Genomic DNA, 23,750 nt, shown 5'->3' with positions numbered 1-23,750 from the left:
CTAAATAGGAATCCCAGGAAGAGAAGTAGATATGAGGCAAAGATAATAACTTCTGTTTATGGACATTTTGTTTGGAGTTCTGGGTTGATTAAAGAAGGGGTTTTAAATAAGAACTTGAACTTAGCGGGGGGCACCTGGGTGGCTCAGTTGGTTAAGCATCTGACTCTTGATTTCGGCTCAGGTCACGATCTCAGGGTGGTGAGATCGCCCCATTTTGGGCTCCATGCTCAGCAAGGAGTCTGCTTGAGATTCTCTCTCCCCCTCTTGTTTTACCACTCCTCCCCATGTTCTCTCTTGCTCTAAAATAATAAATCTTAAAAAAAAAAAAAAAGAATGTAGGATAGAGAGAGGAGAAATATTGGCTTTAGTCCTGAGGAGGAGACCAGAGTAGTATGTTGGACTGAATTCCTTGGGTTCCTCCTTATTCATGGTAGATTTACTCCCAATTTTCCATTCAGTTTCCGAAGTCTCAGGAAAACTGGGGCCAGGGCATGAGGGTGCAGGGCTGGAGGTTGCATCATGAACTTCCCTGTAGTCATCCAGCACTAGATAGATTTCCAGTTTATTATAAAATGTTGTAACAAAAACAGCTAGAAGGAAGAGATGCAAAGGGCAGGGTATGTGTGAAGGAGTGTGGAGCTTCCATGCTCTCAGAGTGTGCCTCTTCTTAATCTCCATGAGTTCACCAACCTGGAAGCTTCCAGGTAAGCTTCTTATGAGTTTCTCCACTTGGCCTTTCTGTGTACTGTGCAGATAGCACAAACTTTGCTTATGTATCTATGCATAAAGCTTGTTAGGTATTCTGACTTCTTGTGGGTGATTCTAGCGTTGGCAAAAATTTTAGGTTGTAGGGCACTTAAAGCCTGCCCCATGGCTTTATTGAAGGAGTTCAGATTCACCTTTTTTTTTTTTTTTAAAGATTTTATTTATTTATTTGATAGAGATAGAGACAGCCTTTTAACCTTTGTCTGACTTCCTGTTCCGGTAGTGGGTCTTACAACTCCTGTGACCCATTTATATCAGCTGATAATGGACCACTTGAGCTTTGTGTTCCCTTTTGTTTCTGGCACTTAGTTTTGCCTTTTAGGTTGGGGACTCAGTTATATATTTTTCAAAGTACATTTTAATTTGTTGTATTTTAGTTTTTTCTGTGTTTAGCCATTTCAGGTGGTCTTTTCCATATCTGCTTGGTCATCATTCTTGAATGGAAATCCACACCAGTCAACTTACTGAAACTAAATTCCACTGAACGCTGTGGAGATAAACTAGTTTGTAGACTTTGGCCTTATAAAAAGAGTCCTCCCCCACATCCCCATAATTATACATTTTAGTAATTTGGCATTTAAAAATAATCTAATAGGCCTGAATGGGTCTCTCAGAGAACTTGAACTTAGAAGTCATGAAATCCATTCTAGGAATATTATGCATAAAGTTGGTCAGCAGCTTTGGCTTTGGAGTTTGGGTTTTAGCTTTGAATAATGATCCAAACTCACCGTGACAACCAGCACTCAGTGATTGAGTCAGGAGCACACTCATCTGATCTATACTAATTGCAAGGGTATACTTACTCATAAACTCAAGTGGAAAATGGCTCTCATTTTCAAAGCAGACATTTATATAATTTTTAAATTTATTGATTAATACAGAAGCAGATAGTAAAAGATCCCCGAAGAAAAGCTTCAACTTGTTTTGTTTTGGTGGTAAGATACCTTGGATCTGTCAGGTGTAAGTAGTCAGCCTAGGAATGGGGTTTGCTGGTATCTGTAGACTTGAATTTATTCCCTCTCTTTGGAACTTCTTTCAGGCCTCCAATTTTTGAATTCCAAGCTTGTCTGAAAATCTTTATGGCAATTAGGAGTCTTTCTGAGATGGATGTTTCCACTCCTGGTGTACTCTGGGTTGAGCTGCTTCTGCAGTGTTCATATTATATTGCTTCTACCTTTCTTAAAATTGTGTGTATACTGATTTGTGTGCTTTGCATCCTTCCTTTGCCTTAATATTTTTGGATATTGTTTTTATCTTCCAGATTCCTTAATATTATTTTAATGGGGATTTGGGATGAGATACAGATGAATTTTTGTTGTCATAACTGTGATGTCTCCTTGCCAGATTGAAGTAATTTTAAGAATCTGAGAATCAGTTTATTGGGTTCAAAAAAACAAAGACTTGCATCAAATTATCATTTACACAGGTATAATGGACACTTTTATAATACTGTTTCCTGTTCAGAACAGAATGTCTCTCCATCTGTCTCTCCATCTTTTGTATCGTTCAACAAAAATATTTTGTTAGATGCTGCATATTTCTTAATTTTCTTAACTTTCTCAGTATTTTACATATGTATATGTATGTTTATGTGGACATTTTTCTGTCTTTTATAGCCTTTTTTTTTTTTCCCATTTGTGAACTTTGCACTTGCTGTTCTTGGTTTGCATACTGTTTCTTCCTTTCCTAGTTGAGTTTGGAGTCACCCTCAGGCTCGGTGATTGGCAGGATTGATTCAGAAAAACTGTTACTCTTATGGTTGCATTTTATTAGGAGAGAAGAAATAGATTAAAATTAGCAAAGGTGCTTGCTATGAAGTCCAGGAAAAAATAAGCACAAGCTTCCAGATGTCTCCTTTCAGTGGAGTTGCACAGGGGGATGCTTAGTTTTAGAGTAACTATGTCTGACGATATGCAGGAGTATTGCCAGTCAGGAAAGCTTTACCTGAGCCTCCATGTCTAGGTTTTTATTGGGGAATGGTCACAAAGAGGTGCATTCTCCATAGAGCTTACACCACCTACTGAGACTCCAGCCACCCTCAGAGGTCAAACTGAATACAGCATGGCCTAAGGCGTCAGACATACAAAAATAGACTTATCAGGCAGAATATTCCAAGAGTTAGAGGTCATGTCACAGGAGCCATTTGAGGGCCAGTATTGGAGATAGCCCTTCCTTAGGAATGTACAGGATTTGAAGAACCGAGGTCAGCAAAGTAAACGCTACTGCACACTAGTAAATGTTAATTTTTCAAGACCGTGTTTAAGTGTGACCTCTTCATGAAAGCTTACTTTATTGTAAGAAGTTAGTTGCTCCCATAATTTTGCTCCTACAATTACGTAGACTTATCTCCTTCATAGTTTTATTATACTCTGTGTTTCTTGAAAGGTTTGTAACTCAATGCCATCTCAAATATGGAAGTATTTATATCCCTTTTCCTCCTTTCTCTTTCCCATACTCTTTCTTCCTTTGATTTGAAAAATTATTTTTCTGTATTTCCTTTTGAGAAGGTCTTTGTATGTACTTTCTATTATAAAAACTATGTTTTGTTTTCAAACATACAACTTTGAGTTTAACAGTGTATATGTCTACTGGGAGACTGATATTCCCACTTTAATAAATTAATGTAGTGTGTGTGTGCATGTGTGTGTGGGGGGGAGTAGGGCAGAGGGAGAGAGAATCTCAAGCAGGCTCCATGCTTAGCATAGAGCCAGTGCAAGGCTCAGTCTTACGACCCTGAGATCATGACCTGAGTGGAAATCAAGAGTTGGATACTCAACCCAGGTGCTCCCTGATATTTCTACTTTTAGAATGACACTGTATTTAAGTTTCTATAGGTTCTATAATTTGTATACTTAAAATTCTTGGGGATTCTGTTTACATCCTAGTCTATGTATGGTGCTTCCTGTAGGTGTACATGGTGTAAACTATAAAAATTACATACTAGTCTTGAACCCTTTCTTGAAAGTAAGGATTGTGTCCTTATGCTATATCCCCAGTTTTATGGCTGACACATAGTAGTTCCTTTGTTGTTTTGACTGTGTGCTATTTTGTAGTTTTTTTTTTTTTTTAAAGATTTTATTTATTTCTTTGACAGAGAGACAGCCAGTGAGAGAGGGAACACAAGCAGGGGGAGTGGGAGAGGAAGAAGCAGGCTCCCAGCGGAGGAGCCCAATGTGGGGCTCGATCCCATAACGCCGGGATCACGCCCTGAGCCGAAGGCGGACGTTTTTAACAACTGAGCCACCCAGGCGCCCCTGTTTTGTAGTTTTTAACTGTAACTTCCATAGGTTTATTTCTTCTGATAGGTGCTAGAACACTAGGAGGTTCAGGCACATGTGATCTTTCTTCCCCCATGAAAGTGAATTCAAGTAATCCTAAACCAAGTCAGAATTTATTAGATGATAGATTGTGTATTTCTTTTGCAGCTGTAACAAAATTGCCATTAACGTGGTGGCTTAAAGTAACACACGTTTTAATGTCTTACTATTGTCAGGTTTACTGGGCTACAGTCACGATGTCTGCTAGATTCAAAGTGTAGTCAGGTCTGGTTCCTTCTAGAGGCTCTGAGGAGAAAATCTATTTCCTTGTCTTTTTCACCTTATAGTGGCCACTTGTATTTCTTAGCTTATTGCTTCATCCCCAAAGTACATGACTCCAATCTCTGCTTCCATTGTTAGCCACCTTCTCCTTTTCTGTAGTCTAATCTTCCTCTGTCTCCCTCTTACAAGATGACATTTAGGACCCATCAGATAGAGATAATCCAGGACAGTGTATTCCCATCTCAGGAGCCTTAATTTAATCATATCTGCAAAGTTGCCTTTGTTCTATAAAGTGACACTGACAGGTTCCAGGGATTAAGATCTGAATATCTTTGGGAACCATTATGCAACTAACACATTGGAATAAAAGCACTTTTAGATTTTCTGGGTTTGTTTTGTTTTGTAGTATAAATGCTTGTTTTCACTTCCTAAATAGGGTATCATTTCTCCCCAATGGAATAACTCAGTGGATTATTTTACTCAGCTCTTAATGTTCATTTCTTTGGTCTTGTCTGTGACATATGAATAAATGCTTTCCATATGGGCATCATGTACAATTGCCTTATTTTTTCCCAAGGACTATTTTTTAATATTGTTGTTTTGTGTTGTAGTTGGTGTAATACGGTGCCCAGTATGCCGCCAAGAATGCAGACAGATAGACCTTGTGGATAATTATTTTGTGAAAGATACATCTGAAGCTCCTAGCAGTTCTGATGAGAAATCAGAACAGGTATGCTTCTCAATTTTTCTTTATGTTCTTATCTTGATATTGAAATGTAAATAATAAGAAAAATATGTTTGGATAGTTACATAACTTAGAATAGTTAAGGTATAGTTCTGTTTTTCCAATTGAAAATAAAGGCTCTTTATTCTATACCCTAATATCTAGTTAAGTGAAATGATAAGTCATTACTTAAAAATTCAGATCTTGTATATAGTTTTTGTGTTCTGAGACTTAGGTTTTTACTCACTTGAATGTTTGATATGGAAGGAACAGGATTTTATTGAAGATAAATGGATAACAAAATAATTTTATTCTAGTCATTTGATATATTTGAGAGCAAGTCAGAAGGTTTTTATCTTGTGAATTGTATTTTGTAAATTTGATGTAGATTAGTATTTATTTCCTCTTTTAGGTATGTACTAGTTGTGAAGACAATGCAAGTGCAGTTGGCTTTTGTGTAGAATGTGGAGAGTGGCTATGTAAGACATGTATTGAAGCACATCAAAGAGTAAAATTCACTAAAGATCACTTGATCAGGAAGAAAGAAGATGTCTCAGGTAAGATAGAAGCAGTTTTAATGATTAATATACTATTAATCTCCCTCTTTTACCTCACAGCATTTCTATTTATTCTTCATATGCTTTGGGTATCAATATTAATAAGAATTTAGAAAGTTAGATAAAAATTTTCAGTTTAAAAATATATGTTTTATTTTACTACAGAATCTGTTGGAGCATCTGGTCAGCGCCCTGTTTTCTGCCCTGTACACAAACAAGAGCAATTGAAACTTTTCTGTGAAACATGTGATAGATTGACATGTAGAGACTGTCAGCTGTTGGAACACAAAGAACATAGGTACAGAAGTCATAATTGCTTCATAAGAAATCTTATTAAAATGTTTTGTAAAATTAAGTATTCTTATTTAATCTATAATTTCATTTGGTAGCATTTTCTCACTTTCATGTATTTCTTAAGATATGTTTTTGATGAATTATTTAACGGTTTCCAAATTCATATCTAATTAGCTTATGAATATTTGTTAAAAATTTATCATTACATTTGGGTTTGCAAGAAAGGAGTTGCATTATTTCTTTATTTGCTGTGCTTTTGCTTAAAATAAGCTTTTTTCAAGTGTACTGTGGTGGTTAGGCTCTGGGCTGTAATCTAAAAACGTAATATTCCTGCAGATATGGCTGATACACATTTATAAATCCTTTGTTTTTCTGCAAACTGTAAGTAAGCAAGCATAGTTACTAATTTTTTAATACATATCTTTCTATTTCAACCCTATTATACCCCCAGAATTCAATAGTATTTGCTTATAACCAGTCTGTTATGTTTGAACTCTTCTGGAAATGTACTAAAATTTCTAGTCAGGAGTATAACAGTCCTCCAGCAAATTTCCCAGTTTCTATAAAATTGTATTATAGTTTAAAAGATGGTCTTGCTTATCCATAGTCCAGCCTTTTCTAAAGTGTTCTTATAATGCTTGTGCTGATTTGATGGAAATAGGTTGTATGAATCTCCTGCCAAAAAAGAGTAGGTTGAGTTGGATTAACCAAATCTAAATGTGTTTCTTAACTGTAGGATGTCTTAGTGCTTTTAAATCCTTAGTTCATTGGAATTCATTATTCCAATGTTATTGGATTATTATTGGATATCATTCCAATGTTAATTCCTTAAGTTCATTGGAATTCCATTATTCCAATTCCCTTAAAGAGGGAATACATTAATCCTAATAGCTAACAATTTTTGCATTCGTCGTTTGTGCGAGGCACTTTTCTGAATGCTGCACGTTTGTTTAATTCACACCAACTATCCATGAAGCGTTAGTATTGGTATCATGACTGTTTTAAAGGTGAGGGAGCCTACTTACAGAAAGCTTTAATAATTTGTACAGGGTCTCGCCGTAAGTAGTAGAGCCTAGGTTTGGACATAGACAGTTGGATCTGTTTTAAGCCCGTATGCTCTTTTCTTTGATTTGGTATATAGATATAGACACAGTATATGGAATCTCTCAGACTTGACCACATAAAAGTAGTGATCTTCGTTCTGTATTATTGTTCTATAGAACATTTGTTTAGAATTGCTATTTTAAACTTTTGTAACCTTAATTTGTTCCCAGATGTTTCATCTTACCTGCAAGTTGGCTCAGGTTTCACTTGAAGTGATTAATCTTGTAGATGCCTTCACCTCAGGGCCAAATTTAACCATTGATTGTTTTGTAATAATCTTAATAAGATATTAGGTTATCATTCTTACATCTGTAGTCAGTCAGATCTTTGAGTACTTAGGTTTCTTAATGCTTTTTAATTGTTGATGAGAAGCAAAAAGAGAAGGAAGATGGCATCCTTTTTCCCATGAAAGAATAGCTTCAACTGTTCTTCCCTCAAAGTTTAACCTTGCCTGACCCTTCTTTTTCCCTTACCATTTTCCCTTTGAAACCTTTTAGTTTCAAGTCCTAATCGTCTCTTGAATGTTTTCTCCCTTTTCTTTAGCTCGCACTCTATTTTTTCCAGTATAGACTCTTGTAGAACTCATGTTATTGCACTGTTTTATTTATTTCTGAATGAATGAGAGGGAGAGGGGGAGAGAGAATCTCAAGCAGGCTCCATGCCCAGCCCAGTACAGGGCCCAGCATGGGACTTGATCTCATGACACTGAGACCCTGAAATCAAGAGTTGGACGCTTAACCAACTGAGCCACCCAGGCACCTGTCACTGCACTTTAAAACTGTAGGTCCTTGTTACTGCAACACACTTAGAGTTGATGTTTCTGCTGTGAGTTTTACCTTGTCAAATTCATTCTGTCCACATTGCCAGGATTATTTTGGTAAAACAGAGTCCCTTCTCACCCCTCATGCCCCCCCCCCTTTTTTATAAAGATTTTATTTAATTATTTGACAGAGATAGAGACAGCCAGCGAGAGAGGGAACACAAGCAGGGGGAGTGGGAGAGGAAGAAGCAGGCTCATAGCGGAGGAGCCTGATGTGGGGCTCGATCCCATAACGCCGGGATCATGCCCTGAGCCGAAGGCAGACGCTTAACGACTGCACTACCGAGGCGCCCCAAGACTGCCTCATTTCTGATAACAACTGCAGAGTTCAATAAAAACCCTAATGTGAAAACAACATGTAGTTCAGCTCATCGGTACGATTTGTTTTTATCATCTCCAATTTAGAGCCTTCTAAACAGGATGCTGTCTGTTCACCTTGGAACTGTTATTCATAAACCAAACAGTTTGCGTGCCCCCTCTCTCTTTTAAATTTAAATTTATTACTTTATTCAGTTTTGAAGTGTAATTGACAACCAAGCAGCTCTTTTTTTGGTTCTCAAAGAGCTGTTCATAGTGCACCACCCATGTGATTCTAGGATTCAGCAGCTACTTGAGTGGTTTTAAAGTTGTTAGGGGAAAAGAGGCTGTTTGGATAAATACAATAAATAACTCTTAACATTCTGCTGGTCATATGTTCCTGAACAAACAATTTCTATTTTATACAGAACTCTCCTGGGCACTGCCTTCCATTTATGTATGTATGTATGTATGAACGTATGAATGAATGAATGAATGAATGAATGAGAGAGAGAGAGCACAAGCAGGCTGAGCGGCAGAGGGAGAGGGAGAAAAACAGACTCCCCACTGAGCAGGGAGCCCAACCCTGGGACCCTGGGATCATGACCTGAGCTGAAGGCAGACGCTTAGCCGACTGAGCCACCCAGGTGCCCTGGGCACTACCTTCCTTACTAGAATGTTCCTCTGTTGCACAAGACATTGTGTGTGTTTCACATTGCAGAGTTATATTATGTCCTTCAGTCAGTCTTAATGCCCAACAGCAAGTTAGTAATTTTCTCTCAAATAGCATACATTTTAGCATGGTATCCAGAAATTTTCTGGTCCAAAATCCCAATGGTTGCTGCTGAGTGGCACTCATTGGGTTTTGCCATAAGCTCTAGTCCACATAAATATGTGTTGCTGCCAGTCCCCAAATCATGTCCAACTGTGTATTTTGGGGGCCCAAGAACATCGGGAGACAGACTGCTTTTTGCACTTGAGGCATGGCCTACCTTCAGGATCCCATTCAAATAAAGCCTTCTTTTGGATAGTTTTATTGATTGGTGCTACTAATATTCCCTGATGTGGAATATGTGTCCTTCAGAATTCAAATATACTGCCAAACGTTGGGCTCCTTGTTTAGTTTTAGGGATAGGTGGCAAAAACTATTTTTCTGTACCTGTGGAATATCAAGGTTTGCACCTGACTAGGTTATTCCTAAGAATTTTACCAGTTTGGGCAGGTCCTTGGACCTGGTGGATTTATTTATTAACAGCTTTTGGTCATCTGTGTCCTTGTTGCATTTAAGTCAGTCATACCTTTTTCTTTAGCTTGTGATATTGTCATGGTATCAAGATAGTGGATCCCTACTAACCTCCTTGTACCAGTAAGCTGGTGAATTTAAGTAACCCTTTGGCGATATGGTAAATGTAAATTGGGATTCCTTCGTGTGAAGGAAAATTGCTGTTAATTTTTGGGGGGGAGATCAACACAGAAAAAAAAATTTTTTTTGCAGGATCAGTTACTATCACTCTCTTTTAGACTGCTGTATATTTTTCCCTACTATTAAAATCATATCAGGGACTGCTGATGTTATGGGGGCACTACTTTATTCAAGCTTTATTGTTAGGCTTGATGAGCCATCACTTTTTTCACAGGCTACATATACTTTTTAAAAAAANCATATCAGGGACTGCTGATGTTATGGGGGCACTACTTTATTCAAGCTTTATTGTTAGGCTTGATGAGCCATCCACTTTTTTCACAGGCTACATATACTTTTTAAAAAAATATTTATTTATTTATTTATTTATTTATTTATTTATTTAGTTATTTATTTAGTTATTTATTTAGTTATTTATTTATTTATTTAGTTAGTTAGTTAGTTAGTTAGTTAGTTAGTTATTTAAGAGAGACAGCCAGCGAGAGAGGGAACACAAGCAGGGGGAGTGGGAGAGGAAGAAGCAGGCTCCTAGTGGAGGAGCCTGATGTGGGGCTCGATCCCGGAACGCCGGGATTGTGCCCTGAGCCAAAGGCAGACGCTTAATGACTGCGCCACCCAGGCACCCCTACATATACATTGTTATTGTTCAGAGAATTCATTGGTACCAGCACTCTGACTTGTAATTTGTTGTTAGAGTGGTAATCTTTTTTTTTTTTTTTAATTTTATTTAATTACTCGACAGAGATAGAGACAGCCAGCGAGAGAGGGAACACAAGCAGGGGGAGTGGGAGAGGAAGAAGCAGGCTCACAGCAGAAGAGCCTGATGTGGGGCTCGATCCCACAATGCCGGGATCACGCCCTGAGCCGAAGGCAGACGCTTAACCGCTGTGCCACCCAGGCGCCCCATAGAGTGGTAATCTTTTTGTCCACCAGGTATCATATACTGTCTCAAATTAATTTTTGTGGGCTCAGACAGTTTCGTTGGTTCCCATTTTAGCATGTCTAACCAAGACTGGCCTTAAGGTGAATTTATATGCTTTCTGTTTTACAATATCAGTCAGACATAATATCTATCCCAATAATACAGTCACATAAAGGAGATGTAATCACCTTACAGTCTGTTCTGACATTCCAGCTTTCATCAATATTTTTACCTTAATCCTGTGATCTATTGCTTCTCCTCCCAATTTAACTGTAGCTCCCCATTAGGACTTCCAACAGATTTTAGAATTATATTGCATTGGGGTCTCATGTTAAGGAGTCCCAGAAATGTCTCTTATTCACTCCCTGGCTATTTTACCCACACAAGTGCATATTACCTTGGTTCTCCAGTTGGGGGTTGAACCAGAAGACCCTTGCCTCTCCTTCAGTCTTCAGTTTGATTAATTTATAGGACAGTCACCCCTGGTAATTCCAGGTCAGGTTTTTCACTGTCTTCTTTGTCCCCTGGCTTTTAAAATTTCTCTAAATTGGGGTAAATACAGCAGAGTATTAATGTTGGGGAGCAGCAGTAATTCTTACTGGTCCACCCAACTTCTAATCATGCTACATTAAGATTTTTGTTTCAACCCCATCAGTATCTGCTTTATCATCCCATTTTTAATAGCCATCTGAAGATTTCTGTCCTGGTGTGTTAAATCCGTTGACTCTCCCCTTTGGTTTTCCCTATTTTCTCAAGAATTTCTCTAATTTTCTTAGCATCTGTAACGTGCATTTTGGGAATTTGAGAAAATAAATCTGATAAGGCTTTTCAGGTTGTCGCTAAATATTGCAGCATAAGGTTACGTGGGGTGCCCATGTAAAAGAGTCGCCCTTAATCACAGTATTTACTATAACTTCAGTAAGAGGCATATTCAGTAGGTGAATATCCTGTTTTTCATAATGCGAATCCAGCATGGCTTACGTAAGAAATATGTGTGGATTCTCTGCATTTATAGGAGGACAATCCTCGTCCTCTGTTTCAGGGTCAGCAAATTTTATGGGATCATTATCTAGTCTGCCGGGTTAGCTCTCCCCTTGGGAATGACCTCCTGTGTCTGAATTATGTGTAGCCATCTGTGGTTGTTCACTAGTGAGTTGTGGATCCTGCATCAGCCCAGGCGTTGCTCTTCTGTTTTGTACCATTCAGAACCAGTGATACTGCTTCTAGGTTATCACTCTCACAGTATTTAGTGTAGGTTTTTCCAGAAGCATTGCTCTACAAAATGAGGCATTCCTTTGCACTATACTCTGTGATTTCATTAGTTTCTTGGTTTTGCCTTTCCTCAACCTGGACTGCATTCTGTGACCAGAGGTCATTGAGGTACTCTCTGTTTTCCCAGAGTACTTTTTCCCTTTGGAGTGACCCTGAGGCTAGATGTGCCTGAGTTGAGACTAGCTGAAACCTAAGCTTTGCCCAGTGGCAATATCTGTCCCAACACACTGTTAATTTTAGCTACTGCAGAATCAGTAACCAAAGGGTTGTATAATTAACTTGTTTCTTACTGGTTTGCATTTCCTTATCTATCCAGGGAGTCAACTCCTAGGATGTTGGGTCTACCTTTCTAAATTCCATTGATAACTTACCTCTAGTAACTTCAGCTGCAGTTTCATACCATGAGTGACTAGGTGGTCATCCAGGAATCAGAGGTTCATAAACCCCTGTTTTTTCATCCTTCCCCTTCCCAAACCACATGTTTTAGTGAGTCAGGATCATTCTAGTGACTCCCATTTCTGATACCAGCTATGAAGTTAGAGAACAAGGTGCAAGTGCCCCTTCACTTTTGACACCAAGTGCAGAATTTGAGGAGCCCTGTTTTTTTTTTTTTTTGAGAGAGAGAGTGAGAGTGCACACACGCAAGTGTGTTCGTGTACGGGGGGGAGGGGCAGCGAAGAGGGGGAGAGACAATCCCAAGCAGGCTCTATGCTCAGCGCGAAGCCCAGCGCAGTAGGGCTCTATCTCACAACCCTGAGATCATGACCTTAGCTGAAATCAAGAGTCAGCCATTTAACCAGCTGAGCCACCTAGGTGCCCCTGAAACCACCCTTCTGACACCCATTATAAGTTGGGGATTTCCTGAGGCTACTGTCAGATTCAGTAATTTGCTGGAATTGTTAGGTAATTTGCTAGAACTCACTGAAAGCTGTTACACTGAAAGGATAGTGAAAGGATGCAGATTCAAATCATTCAAGGGAAAGATGTATGGTGCAAAGTCTAAGAGTGTTCCAAATGTGGAGGTTCCAGTTGTCTTCTCTCAGTGGAATCGTGGACATAATTAACTCCTCCCAGCAATGTGTGACAGTATGTATGGAATATTGCCAACCAAGGGGGCTCATCTGACCCTGGGTGTCTAGAATTATTAAAATCATAAAATTTATGATGTAAATTTATAGAATTATAAAAATTGGAGCTCTGTCATGTAGAATATGTTTCACTGTCAATATGACTGATCTGTCTCTAGCCCCTCCTGAGGTTCAGCTGATACGGGGTGACCTAAAGCCCCCACTATAAACCATGTTTAGCATGTAGCCCAAGATGCCAGGTAAACAAAGTACTTTATCAGGCAGTACATTTCAGAACTCCTAATAATTGAGACAAAAGCCAGACCCCTATTTGTTAAGGTTAAACTCATTAGTACAGTTTGTTAACTTGTGCTCTTATGGTAGCAAATCTCCTGCTTTAAACTCTCTGCCTTTACAAATGTTATTTCTTAGCTTATAAAACACATTCCTTATCTGTCAGAAATATTTATCTTTAAAACCAGTTCACTTTTGGTGTGTCATCTACACTAACACTTTTTGCTTCATCCTTCCCACTCCTTTTCCCTACCTGGACTTTAAGGTCTTTTAGGACTGTTTTTTCAGAGGTCTCAATTTCTATATGCTTATTGATCAAGTCAGGTTTCCCATCTCTTCTTGAGTCTATTATGTGATTATTTATAGTTTCTTAGAAAATCATCTATAGAAATTTTAAAAACACATTCACTTAGAATTAAATAGCATTAAGCTTTTATAAAAATCTGTGGTTATATCTTTTTTTTTTTTTAAAGATTTGACAGAGAGACAGCCAGTGAGAGAGGGAACACAAGCAGGGGGAGTGGGAGAGGAAGAAGCAGGCTCTAAGCGGAGGAGCCTGATGCGGGGCTCAATCCCGGAACGCCGGGATCACGCCCTGAGCCANCCAGTGAGAGAGGGAACACAAGCAGGGGGAGTGGGAGAGGAAGAAGCAGGCTCCAAGCGGAGGAGCCTGATGCGGGGCTCAATCCCGGAACGCCGGGATCACGCCCTGAGCCGATGGCAGACGCTTAACGACTGAGCCACCCAGGTGCCCCTGTGGTTATATCTTTTGTTTATAATGTATAGCGGAGTTTATTTCCTTTTTCCTCATTAGCCTGGCCATAGATTTGAGTCTTTTATTGGTTGTTTGAGTCATGCAGTTCCTGGAGTCACTTATTCTGTGCTTTAAAAGTGTTCTGATTCTCACAGTTCTCTCATATCTTTATTCTTTCCTTAGTTCGATTTTGTTGTACTTTTCTTAGATTCTTATGTTGAATCTTTAGTTTATCAAAAAGATTTAGTCTCATTCCATAATCATTATTGACTTACACAGTCTGTAATTGTAATTTTGGGTCCTCCCCACCCCCCTTTTGAAGGTAATTGCTTCATATTATAGTGAGAAAGATGATGAACTCTGATGTGTGTGTGTCTGTGTATCTTTTTTTAAGATTTATTTATTTTAGAGTGAGAGCATGCACGCGAGTGAGGGAATGAGCAAAGGGTGAGAATACCTAGCAGACTGCTCACTGAGCATGGCGCCTTATGTGGGAGTCAGTCTCATAACCCTGAGATCATGACCTGAGCCAAAACAAGTGGAACACTTTTTTTTTTTTAATTTTATTTTATTATATTGTGTTAATCACCATACAGTACATCCCCAGATTCCGATGTAAAGTTTGATGCTTCATTAGTTGCGTATAACACCCAGTGCACCATGCAATACGTGCCCTCCCTACTACCCATCACCAGGCTATCCCCTTCCCCCACCCCCTCCCCTCTGAAGTCCTCAGTTTGCCTCTCACAGTCCATAGTCTCTCATGTTTCATTCCCCCCTCTGATTACCCCCCTTTTCTTTATCCCTTTCTTCCCCTACCGATCCTCCTAGTTCTTATGTTCCATAGATGAGAGAAATCATATGATAATTGTCTTTCTCTGCTTGACTTATTTCACTTAGCATTATCTCCTCCAGTGCCGTCCATGTTGCAGCAAATGTTGAGAATTCGTTCTTTCTGATAGCTGAGTAATATTCCATTGTATATATGGACCACAGCTTCTTAATCCAGTCATCTGTTGAAGGGCATCTCGGCTCCTTCCATGATTTGGCTATTGTGGACAATGCAGCTATGAACATTGGGGTGCATATGGCCCTTCTCTTTACTACGTCTGTATCTTTGGGGTAAACACCCAGTAGTGCAATGGCTGGGTCATAGGGTAGTTCAATTTTTAACTTTTTAAGGGACCTCCACACTGTTTTCCAGAGTGGCTGTACCAACTTGCATTCCCACCAACAATGTAGGAGGGATCCCCTTTCTCCACATCCTCTCCAACAATTGTTGTTTCTTGCCTTGTCTATCTTTGCCATTCTAACTGGCGTAAGGTGGTATCTCAGTGTGGTTTTGATTTGAATTTCCCTGATGGCTAATGATTTTGAACATTTTTTCATGTGTCTGTTAGCCATTTGTATGTCTTCATTGGAAAAGTGTCTGTTCATATCTTCTGCCCATTTTATGATTTGTTTATTTGTTTCTCGTGTATTGAGTTTGAGAAGTTCTTTGTAGATCTTGGATACCAGTCCTTTATCTGTGGTGTCCTTTGCAAATATATTCTCCCATTCCGTGGGCTGTCTCTTAGTTTTTTTGACTGTTTCCTTGGCTGTGCAGAAGCTCTTTATCCTGATANAAAGGTTTTATTTATTTGACAGAGTGAGACAGCGAGAGAGGGAACACAAGCAGGGGGAGAGTGAGAGGGAGAAGCAGGCTTCCTGCCGAGCAGGGAGCCCGATGTGGGGCTCGATCCCAGGATCCTGGGATCATGACCTGAGCCGAAGGCAGACGCTTAACGGCTGAGCCACCCAGACGCCCCTTTTTTCTCTGTTTTTAAAAACATTTTGTTTATCTTTTTATTCTTTATGGCCTTGGAAGTTGTTCTCAAAAAGGAAAGCAGCTATAGAACTTTATGAAATTTTGTACAATTTGAACATTACATTGTTTCTTGCTCTACCATGGGGTTATCCCACCTCCTGCTATAATTTTATTCACAATAAATGAATAAAATAAGTATAGACTTAAAAAAATCAAAATGAGAGAGCAGACACCAGTGGATATTGTAGTGAATTTTTCAAAAGCTGGGAAATGGATTGAATATATGGTGGATCTGGTAATTGACCTAGTGAAGTTGAATGAACTACAACCCAGGGGCAGGCAAAGGAAGCTATGTGATTTAATTTGTAGAAACCTATTATGGATCAGGATTTAGAGGCGATAGGTATCATAGAAGATGGGCTTATTCTCTTTGGCGATATTAGGTCTAGATGGAGAGTGGGGATGAAGTACGTGGCTGACATCAGGGAGGTTAAATGTAAGTCTACATGAAACTGTGGGGCCTTCACTTTCCCTCACTTGCTTCCAGATTGCCAGTAGCAACTTTTTTTTTTTTTTTTTTTTAATTATCGCTTGCTATCCACCGTCTCTGGAATGACAGAGGCCTTTTCACTCTGGAGAAAGTGATCAGAAGAGACCTCTAAATGTTGACATTTGGGGTTCATTTCTTTCTTTTCTTTTTTTAAAGATTTTATTTTATTTATTTGACAGAGATAGAGACAGCCAGTGAGAGAGGGAACACAAGCAGGGGGAGTGGGAGAGGAAGAAGCAGATTCATAGCAGAGGAGCCTGATGTGGGGCTCGATCCCATAACGCCGGGATCACGCCCTGAGCCGAAGGCAGATGCTTAGCTGCTGTGCCACCCAGGCGCCCCTTGGGGTTCATTTCTAATTAAGATAACCTTAAGTGTAGCCCACCAGTTCATAACTTTTCTCACACGTGACCCTAAGCAGTTTTAAGTGTATTTAAATGTGAATGGATGAAAGGATCATCTGACATTTGAGTAGAGCCACCCTCATGTGCCTTATGCCATACATTGTGGGCTATATTGAGAATTCTTAACTCTTCCCTCTCTTGTCTGCTTCAAATATAGATACTGGAAAAGCTAAATATTTCCTTTCTCAGCATTCCTCGCATTTGGGTAGCTCTGATCCCCAGTTTATGGCCATAAAATGTAAGTGGAATTCTGCTTAGTTTGTGGTTTTTAAAAGGGACAAGCTGCTGGTGTCAGCTTTTTTCCTTCCTTGAATTAGGATGTGATGCCTGGTATTGTGACACCATTATATGCTCATGAAGGTAAAGCCAAAATCATCTCAGAGATTGTGCCTTTGATATTGTTCAACTACCGCCATTAGCTACATCTGGTCTTGTTAGAGGAGTCTTTATTAGTCATTACAGTTATACATATTTCTGATTGACACAGCCACCCACATGAAAAAGAGCAAGACACTGAATAAAAGGGCCGTGAAGGGCGTAAGATAATATAGGAACAAAAGGAAACGTAAAATCAAACAAAATTATGACACCCTTAAAGATATGACAAGCTACTGGTCATAAAATAAGGGTAGAATCTTTGTGAAAGAAATCATTAAAAGAAGAAAGAGCTCTTGGAAGGATGATAGCTGAAATAAAAAAATTAATAGGTTTTGTAGATAAATTCTAGTTAGTATCCTAGAAAATAGAGCAAAAAGAGAAAAGATAGATAAGAAAGTTACAAGATAACAGCGAGCAATACGAATTATAGAAAAAGAAATGATCAAATAAGTGGTGAAACTCTCCTAAGAACCTGGAGTTGCCAGTCAGAAATGACCTATTTAGTGCCCAGTACATTGATGGGGGGGAAGAAAAAGACCCACAAAAAAGTATATCTCACCATGAAATGACAATATGCTTTGGATTAAAATGAAAATCAGCAAAGTTTCCAAAGTAGGCGACATGTAATGAAATGGGAATCTAAATAGGATCTTTAAAAATAGCAATACCAGGAGACAGAAGATGCTGGAACAGTGATTTCAAAATGGGAGCTGAGAGGGAAAGATTTCCAATAGATTTCTATGGCTAATAGCTAGATTTATATAGCTAAATTATTTTTTTTCAAGGTTTTAAAAAATTTTTAGGTAATCTTACCCTGAACATGGGGCTTGAATTCACAACCCCAAGATCAAGAGTTGCTCCACTGACTGAGCCAGGTTGGTGCCTTTTATATAGCTAAATTGTTACTGTGAGAGTGAGATATAGGCATTTTTCAGCATGCAAGGACTCAGAAACTGCCTCCCATGCACCTCTTTTTGGAGCATTATTAGAGAATGTGATCTACAAAAATGTTAGTCAACCAGAAAGTGAATGGTGAATTGTGAATGTCCAGAATGACATCTATACAGTAGCTAGTTTAACTGAAGCATTAAGACTGAAGATATCTACACCCAAGGAACAAATAATCCAATCAAGAAATGGGCAGAAGATATGAATGACATTTCTGCAAAGAAGACATCCAAATGGCCAACATACACATGAAAAAGTGCTTGACATCACTTGGCATCGGGGAAATACAAATCCAAACCGCAATGAGTTACCACCTCACACACTCAGAATGGTTAAAATTAACAAGTCAGGAAATGACAGATGTTGGCGAAGATGCAGAGAAAGGGGAACCCTTCTACACTGTTGGTAGGAATGCAAACTGGTACAACCACTCTGGAAAACAGTATGGAGGTTCCTCAAAAAGTTGAAAATAGAGCTACCCTGTGACCCAGCAATTGCACTACTGGGTATTTACCTCAAAGATACAAATGTAGTGCTCTGAAGGGGCACCTGCACCCCAGTGTTTAGAGCAGCAATGTCCACAATAGCCAAACTATGGAAAGAGCCCAGATATCCATCAACAGATGAATGGATAAAGAAGATGTGGTGTATATATATACAATGAAATCTTGCCATTTGCAACGACGTGGATGGAACTAGAGGGTATTATGCTAAGTGAAATAAGTCAGTAGGAGAAAAACAATTATCATATCATCTCACTGATACGTGGAATTTGAGAAACAAGGTAGAGGATCATAGGGGAAGAGAGGAAAAAACGAAACCAGAGAGGGAGACAAACCATAAGAGACTCTTAATCTCAGGAAACAAACTGAGGGTTGCTGGAGTGAAGGAGTTTGGGAGGGATGCGGTGGCTGGGTGATGGACACTGGGAAGGGTATGTGTTGTGATGAGCGCTGTGTACTGTGCAAGACTGATGAGTCACAGACCTGTACCCCTGAAACAAATAATACAGTATATGTTAATTAAAAAAAAAAAGACAGATATCTCCAGGAAAAAATGGAACCACTTCTAATATATTTGGTATTGTTAGGTCATTTGAAAAATAATATTGACAAATATTTGACATATCTGATGGAACATGAGATTCATTAGGGATTGGTAAATTGAAAGTTAAGCAAAGGAGAACAGAGGGCATTAATTCCCCCCCCCAAAAAAAAAGTTCTGAAAAAAAGAGAAGCTCTTGTTCCACTCCTTGGCATCATTGGACAGTATTTACATTCATTTATTCAACAAATAATTGCATGCCTACTCTGTTTCATTGGACAAATTAAACTCATTGTCCACAAGGACCTAATTTTTCATAGGAGTAGAACAAATAGTAAATATATCAGTTGTTGATTGTTATAGAGAAAAATAAAGCTGGGAAGTTGGGACAGGGTATGTGGATGTGTGTGTTTTTATTTTAAATAGGGTGGTTTCAAAAGGCTTCCATGATGAGGTAGGCTTTGAGTGGAGACTGAAGGAAGAATGGGGGCAACCCTACTTAAACTTGGCAAGCCAGGGGAGCATGTTTCAGATAGAGAAATCAACTGGCAAGGGCTAGAGATAGTAGCATACTGGACTTCTTTGAGAAGCTACATAGTCTGAATGGAATGAACAAGGGGAAGATTGGTATCAGGTGAGGTCAGAGGAGCAGAAAGGGCCAACTTATTGAGTGCTTGTAGGCCATTGTAAGAATGCTAGCTTTTAGTCTGAGTAAGAGACTCAGGCTTTTAGTAGTGGAGTGATTTGACTGTTTTAAAACGATCTTGCTGTCTGTAGTGAAGAGAGATTAAAGGGGCACAAAGATAGAATTAGGAGATTAGTTAGGAGGCTGTTTTCAGTAAATTAGACAAGACGGTGCTGTAGACTAGAGTGCTAACGTTGGACATAGTAAGATGTGATCAAATTCTACACATAGTTTGAATTTGGATTTGATGCCTGAAACTGATGTATGGATTTGCTGGTGTATGAGTTGTATGAGTGAGAGGGCTATCACTAACACCAAGATTTTTGGCTGTCAGGTTACTAAGAGTAAATGGAAGGATAGGATTAAATTTACTGAAATGGAGAAGACTGTGGGAAGGCATGGTTTGTTAGGTGTTTTTAGGGAATTGGTAGTCAAATTTTGGCCATATTAAATTTGAGGTATTAAAATGATGTAAACACCAACTATTTTAATGATAAAATTAGATTGGGCATGATAGAAGTAAGGGAGATGGTAGTATAAATGTTGAATTCTTCACTGTCTAATATTGATAAAACTGGAGCACCTGGCTGGCTCGGTCAGTAGGGTATGTGACTCTTGATCTCGGTGTTGTAAGTTCGAGTCCCACGTTGGGTGTAGTGATTACTTAAAACATAAAATCTTAAGATAAAAAAGTAAAATTGATTAAACTATTTAGGCCTATCATTTTAGAAGACATCCCATAGACCTGTCCCCATCCTCACAGGAGAGAGGTTCCTCACAGTTAGTGCGCCTTCTCAGATCTCCTCTGTTCCATGATTTCTCATCATGGGACAAGATGGAACCTATACATTTAGAGTGAGTTTGTTTCTCTTGAAATGAGGGTCATGAGTAAACCTGCAGATTCTAAGAGCACACAATTCTGACTCTTCCTTTCTTCTGTGAGATGAAGATGTGGTTGACTTGATAGAATTTCTTTTCCGTTAACAGATTATAAGAGGACGACCCAGGCCTCACCCTTCTTTACTGCCATTTGCACCTCTCCGTCATTATTTGCTTTAAATTTACTAGGACTAACATTATCATGTTCTTTATCCCTGTTTGTCACCTAAGAAAAGTCCCAAATTCCCAGGTTTCCCCTCATCTGCCATAATTTAATTCCCATAAAGCTCTGCATGTGACAGTTAATGTCTGCCACTTTGTTCTCTGGGATTCATGGTTTGTCATCAGCAGGATCTCTTTATCCTCAATCTCTTTTTAAATCCTTTTCTATGCCTTCTCTGCTGTAGTGGAAACAGAGCTCTAGGACACTGCTTCCCCTGCAGCTCTCTTAACTGGTGGCTCTTTTTTCTTTGATCTTTCATGTATCACTGGACCTGGAGGTATATAGCTGTTCTCTTTGCTATTTTTAGACCATTCTTCCTCCTTCCTCCCCAAAAATCTCTAAATTTTAATCTTACGTCATCATTCCTATTCCTTATTGGTGCTATCATATAAAAACCCATGGGTCATTTGACTTCATCCCTTAATCAGTTTCTAACGCAGAGGTCATCTATAGGTGCTACTGAGGTCTTAATTCCTGGCAATTTTAATATACACAGATTTGACCCTTCAGACACTCTAGTCTTTGTGTTCTTTGAACTCCTTTCTAAAGTTCGTGTCCTTTACATTGCCATTCACATCGATGATTGTATGCTAGACCTTGGCATTTCCAATAATTATATTCAGTTTCATGCATTCCTGTCTGTGACCACGTCTCTTACCATTCTAGCTTATTCTGCTTAGTATCAGACTTCTAGTTTTTCACCATTCAGTGACTTTTATTTTAATCCGTTGATAGTACTGTTTTTTTCACTTTACCTCATTCCTTTATGTTCTCACTTTACCTTTTTCCAGTTTAATTTCAGGCTAGTCATTTTCACTCCCTCACATTTAGCCTTGACTCTTGTATTCCACCTGGTTGAAGTCTCTTGGTAAAACCACAGTCTTGATTAAACCCATCTTCCCTTCCATCATGCTTTGCTTATGCAGCTGAACACCAGGGAGAAAAAACGCATGACACCAACTGGTCTTAATTCTCAGTTCGTGACCACTTACCTCATATAGACTCTTTGGCCATCATACGGTGCATTCACACTGTTTCCTGTCAACATTTCATCGTCCATCCTCACTCCCAGATATTGGCAATGCTTCCTACTCATTGAGAAAACTTAAGCAATACAAGAACTTCTGCAGATTTCCTCTACCATATCTACTTGTCTACCAACCAGTTGCATCCACATTTTTACATTTCTCTGTTATTTTAGTTGAATTCTCTTCCTTTATGAAGCCAGTTTCTCACCTTATACGCCTCTTATCTCATCTTAAACAGCCAAGGAAATTGCTTCAGCAGTTTGGCTTTCTCTGCTGATGTCAGTTTTTCACTGCAGCATTTATTCCCACCAGTATTTTAATATTCTGCTATTTTTTTCTTCCATCTTTAAAAAATGAAAGAGAATGTAAAACTTTCTCTTTAAACCATTTTGCCTGCGGGCAGCTGTCCCTGTTCCTCTTCCACAGCAAAATATTTTGAAACGATTGCTTGTAATCATGGACTCCTAATTTCTCCTGTCCCATTCTCTCTGTCAACATTTTACCAACATTATTCTTTTCAAGGTCACCAATAACCATTGCATTACTAAATCTAGAGGTCATTACTTGGTCATTATCTTAATACTTGTCATATCAGCAACATTTGACATAGTTGATCATTCCCTTAATACATGTTATTTACTTGACTACCAAGAGACCGCATTCTTTTAGTTTTCCTCCTACCACACTGATTACTTCTCAGTTTCATTTGCTCATTTTTCTTCATCTCTTAATGTTGGATGTGCCAGGCATTACTTCATTATCTGCAGCTACAGATTTATGGCTTTAAATACCATCCATATGCTGATGATGTCCAAATTTCTATTTCTAGCTCAGTACTCTCTCCTGAACTTTCAGATTTGTCTATTCTATAAACTGTAACCTCTCTTCTTGAGTGTCTGCTTTCTCAAATATAATATATCCAAAATAGAACTGATCGCTTACTCCAAATCTTTTTCCCTGGCAGCCTTGCCCTATCTCAGTTTGTGGCAGTTGCATTTTTTCCATTGCATAAGCTAGAAATCTTGGCACTATCCTTGATTCCACTGTTTTCTCATACCCAAACTCAGACTTCTCAGAACATCTTTTTGGCTCCCCCTTCAAAAGCTATCCCTGAATCTCAAAATTTCTTACTATTTCTCGTTGGTATTAGCTCCATTGCTACTAGGCTGGTCTCAGACACCATCATTTCTGGCCTGGTTGACTTCAGTCGTCTCCTCATTCATCCCCGTGCTTGTAATATTGCCCTCCTTCAGTTTATTCTTAACTACTAGAACAGTCTCATGTCAGACTCACTTCCTGCTCAAAACCTGCAGTGGCTCTCTACTTTTGTCAGAGTGAAAGATTCCTTATAGTGGCCTGTATGCTCATATTTCATCTACTACTGCTCTCCCCCCTCAGTCTGGCTTTTGTTGTTTCTAAAGCATGGCAGAGATGCTGCTGCCTCCCTCTTTTCTCTACCTGGGACACTGTTGGTCCACGTGTTTGCTTAGCGAACTTCCATATATCCATCAAGTCTGCTTAAATGTAACTGTCAACGAGGTTTACTCTGATCACTGTATTTAAAATTGCAATTTGTCCCTTTACCCCTAATCCTCCTTATCCTGTTTCAGTTTTCTTTTTTTTATATTGCACTTATCACTTTCTAAACGTGTTCTGTAATTTACAACTTATTTTTTGTGTTGTTCTCATTAGAATATAAGCTTCATGAAGATAGGCATCTGTATTATTCATGGTGTCCCAAGAGCCTAGAACGGTATTTGACACACATTTAGACATTTCGTCTATTCATCAAATACTTATTAATTTAGATGTAGGAGAAAAAGAGGTGATAAACCTGCCCAAATATAGGAATTGTCAGTTATAGTTGTGTATTTTCATAGAAATCAGTTTTTAATTGTATAAATAGTTGAGGGCTACTTGTTTGGTTTCTTTTTTTTTTTTTTTTTTTTAAATTTTTTTTTTTTCCCCGAAA

The 23,750-nt window shown here is 38.9% G+C and overlaps 1 protein-coding gene across 1 annotated transcript in view; it reads left to right on the top strand.

Annotated features, from left to right (window-relative positions):
- TRIM33 (tripartite motif containing 33) overlaps positions 1 to 23,750 on the top strand; it is a 130,744-nt gene that overhangs the window by 58,768 nt on the left and 48,226 nt on the right. The window contains 3 exon segments of the mRNA XM_034641744.1: positions 4,916 to 5,034; positions 5,441 to 5,585; positions 5,751 to 5,883. Of these exon segments, the coding sequence (XP_034497635.1) occupies positions 4,916 to 5,034; positions 5,441 to 5,585; positions 5,751 to 5,883 (397 nt within the window).

Source organism: Ailuropoda melanoleuca, chromosome 2, assembly GCF_002007445.2.
Source record: "Ailuropoda melanoleuca isolate Jingjing chromosome 2, ASM200744v2, whole genome shotgun sequence".
Taxonomy (NCBI): Eukaryota; Metazoa; Chordata; class Mammalia; order Carnivora; family Ursidae; genus Ailuropoda; species Ailuropoda melanoleuca.
Note: the sequence above shows the minus strand (reverse complement) of the source record. Positions and strands in the feature narration are given on the sequence as shown.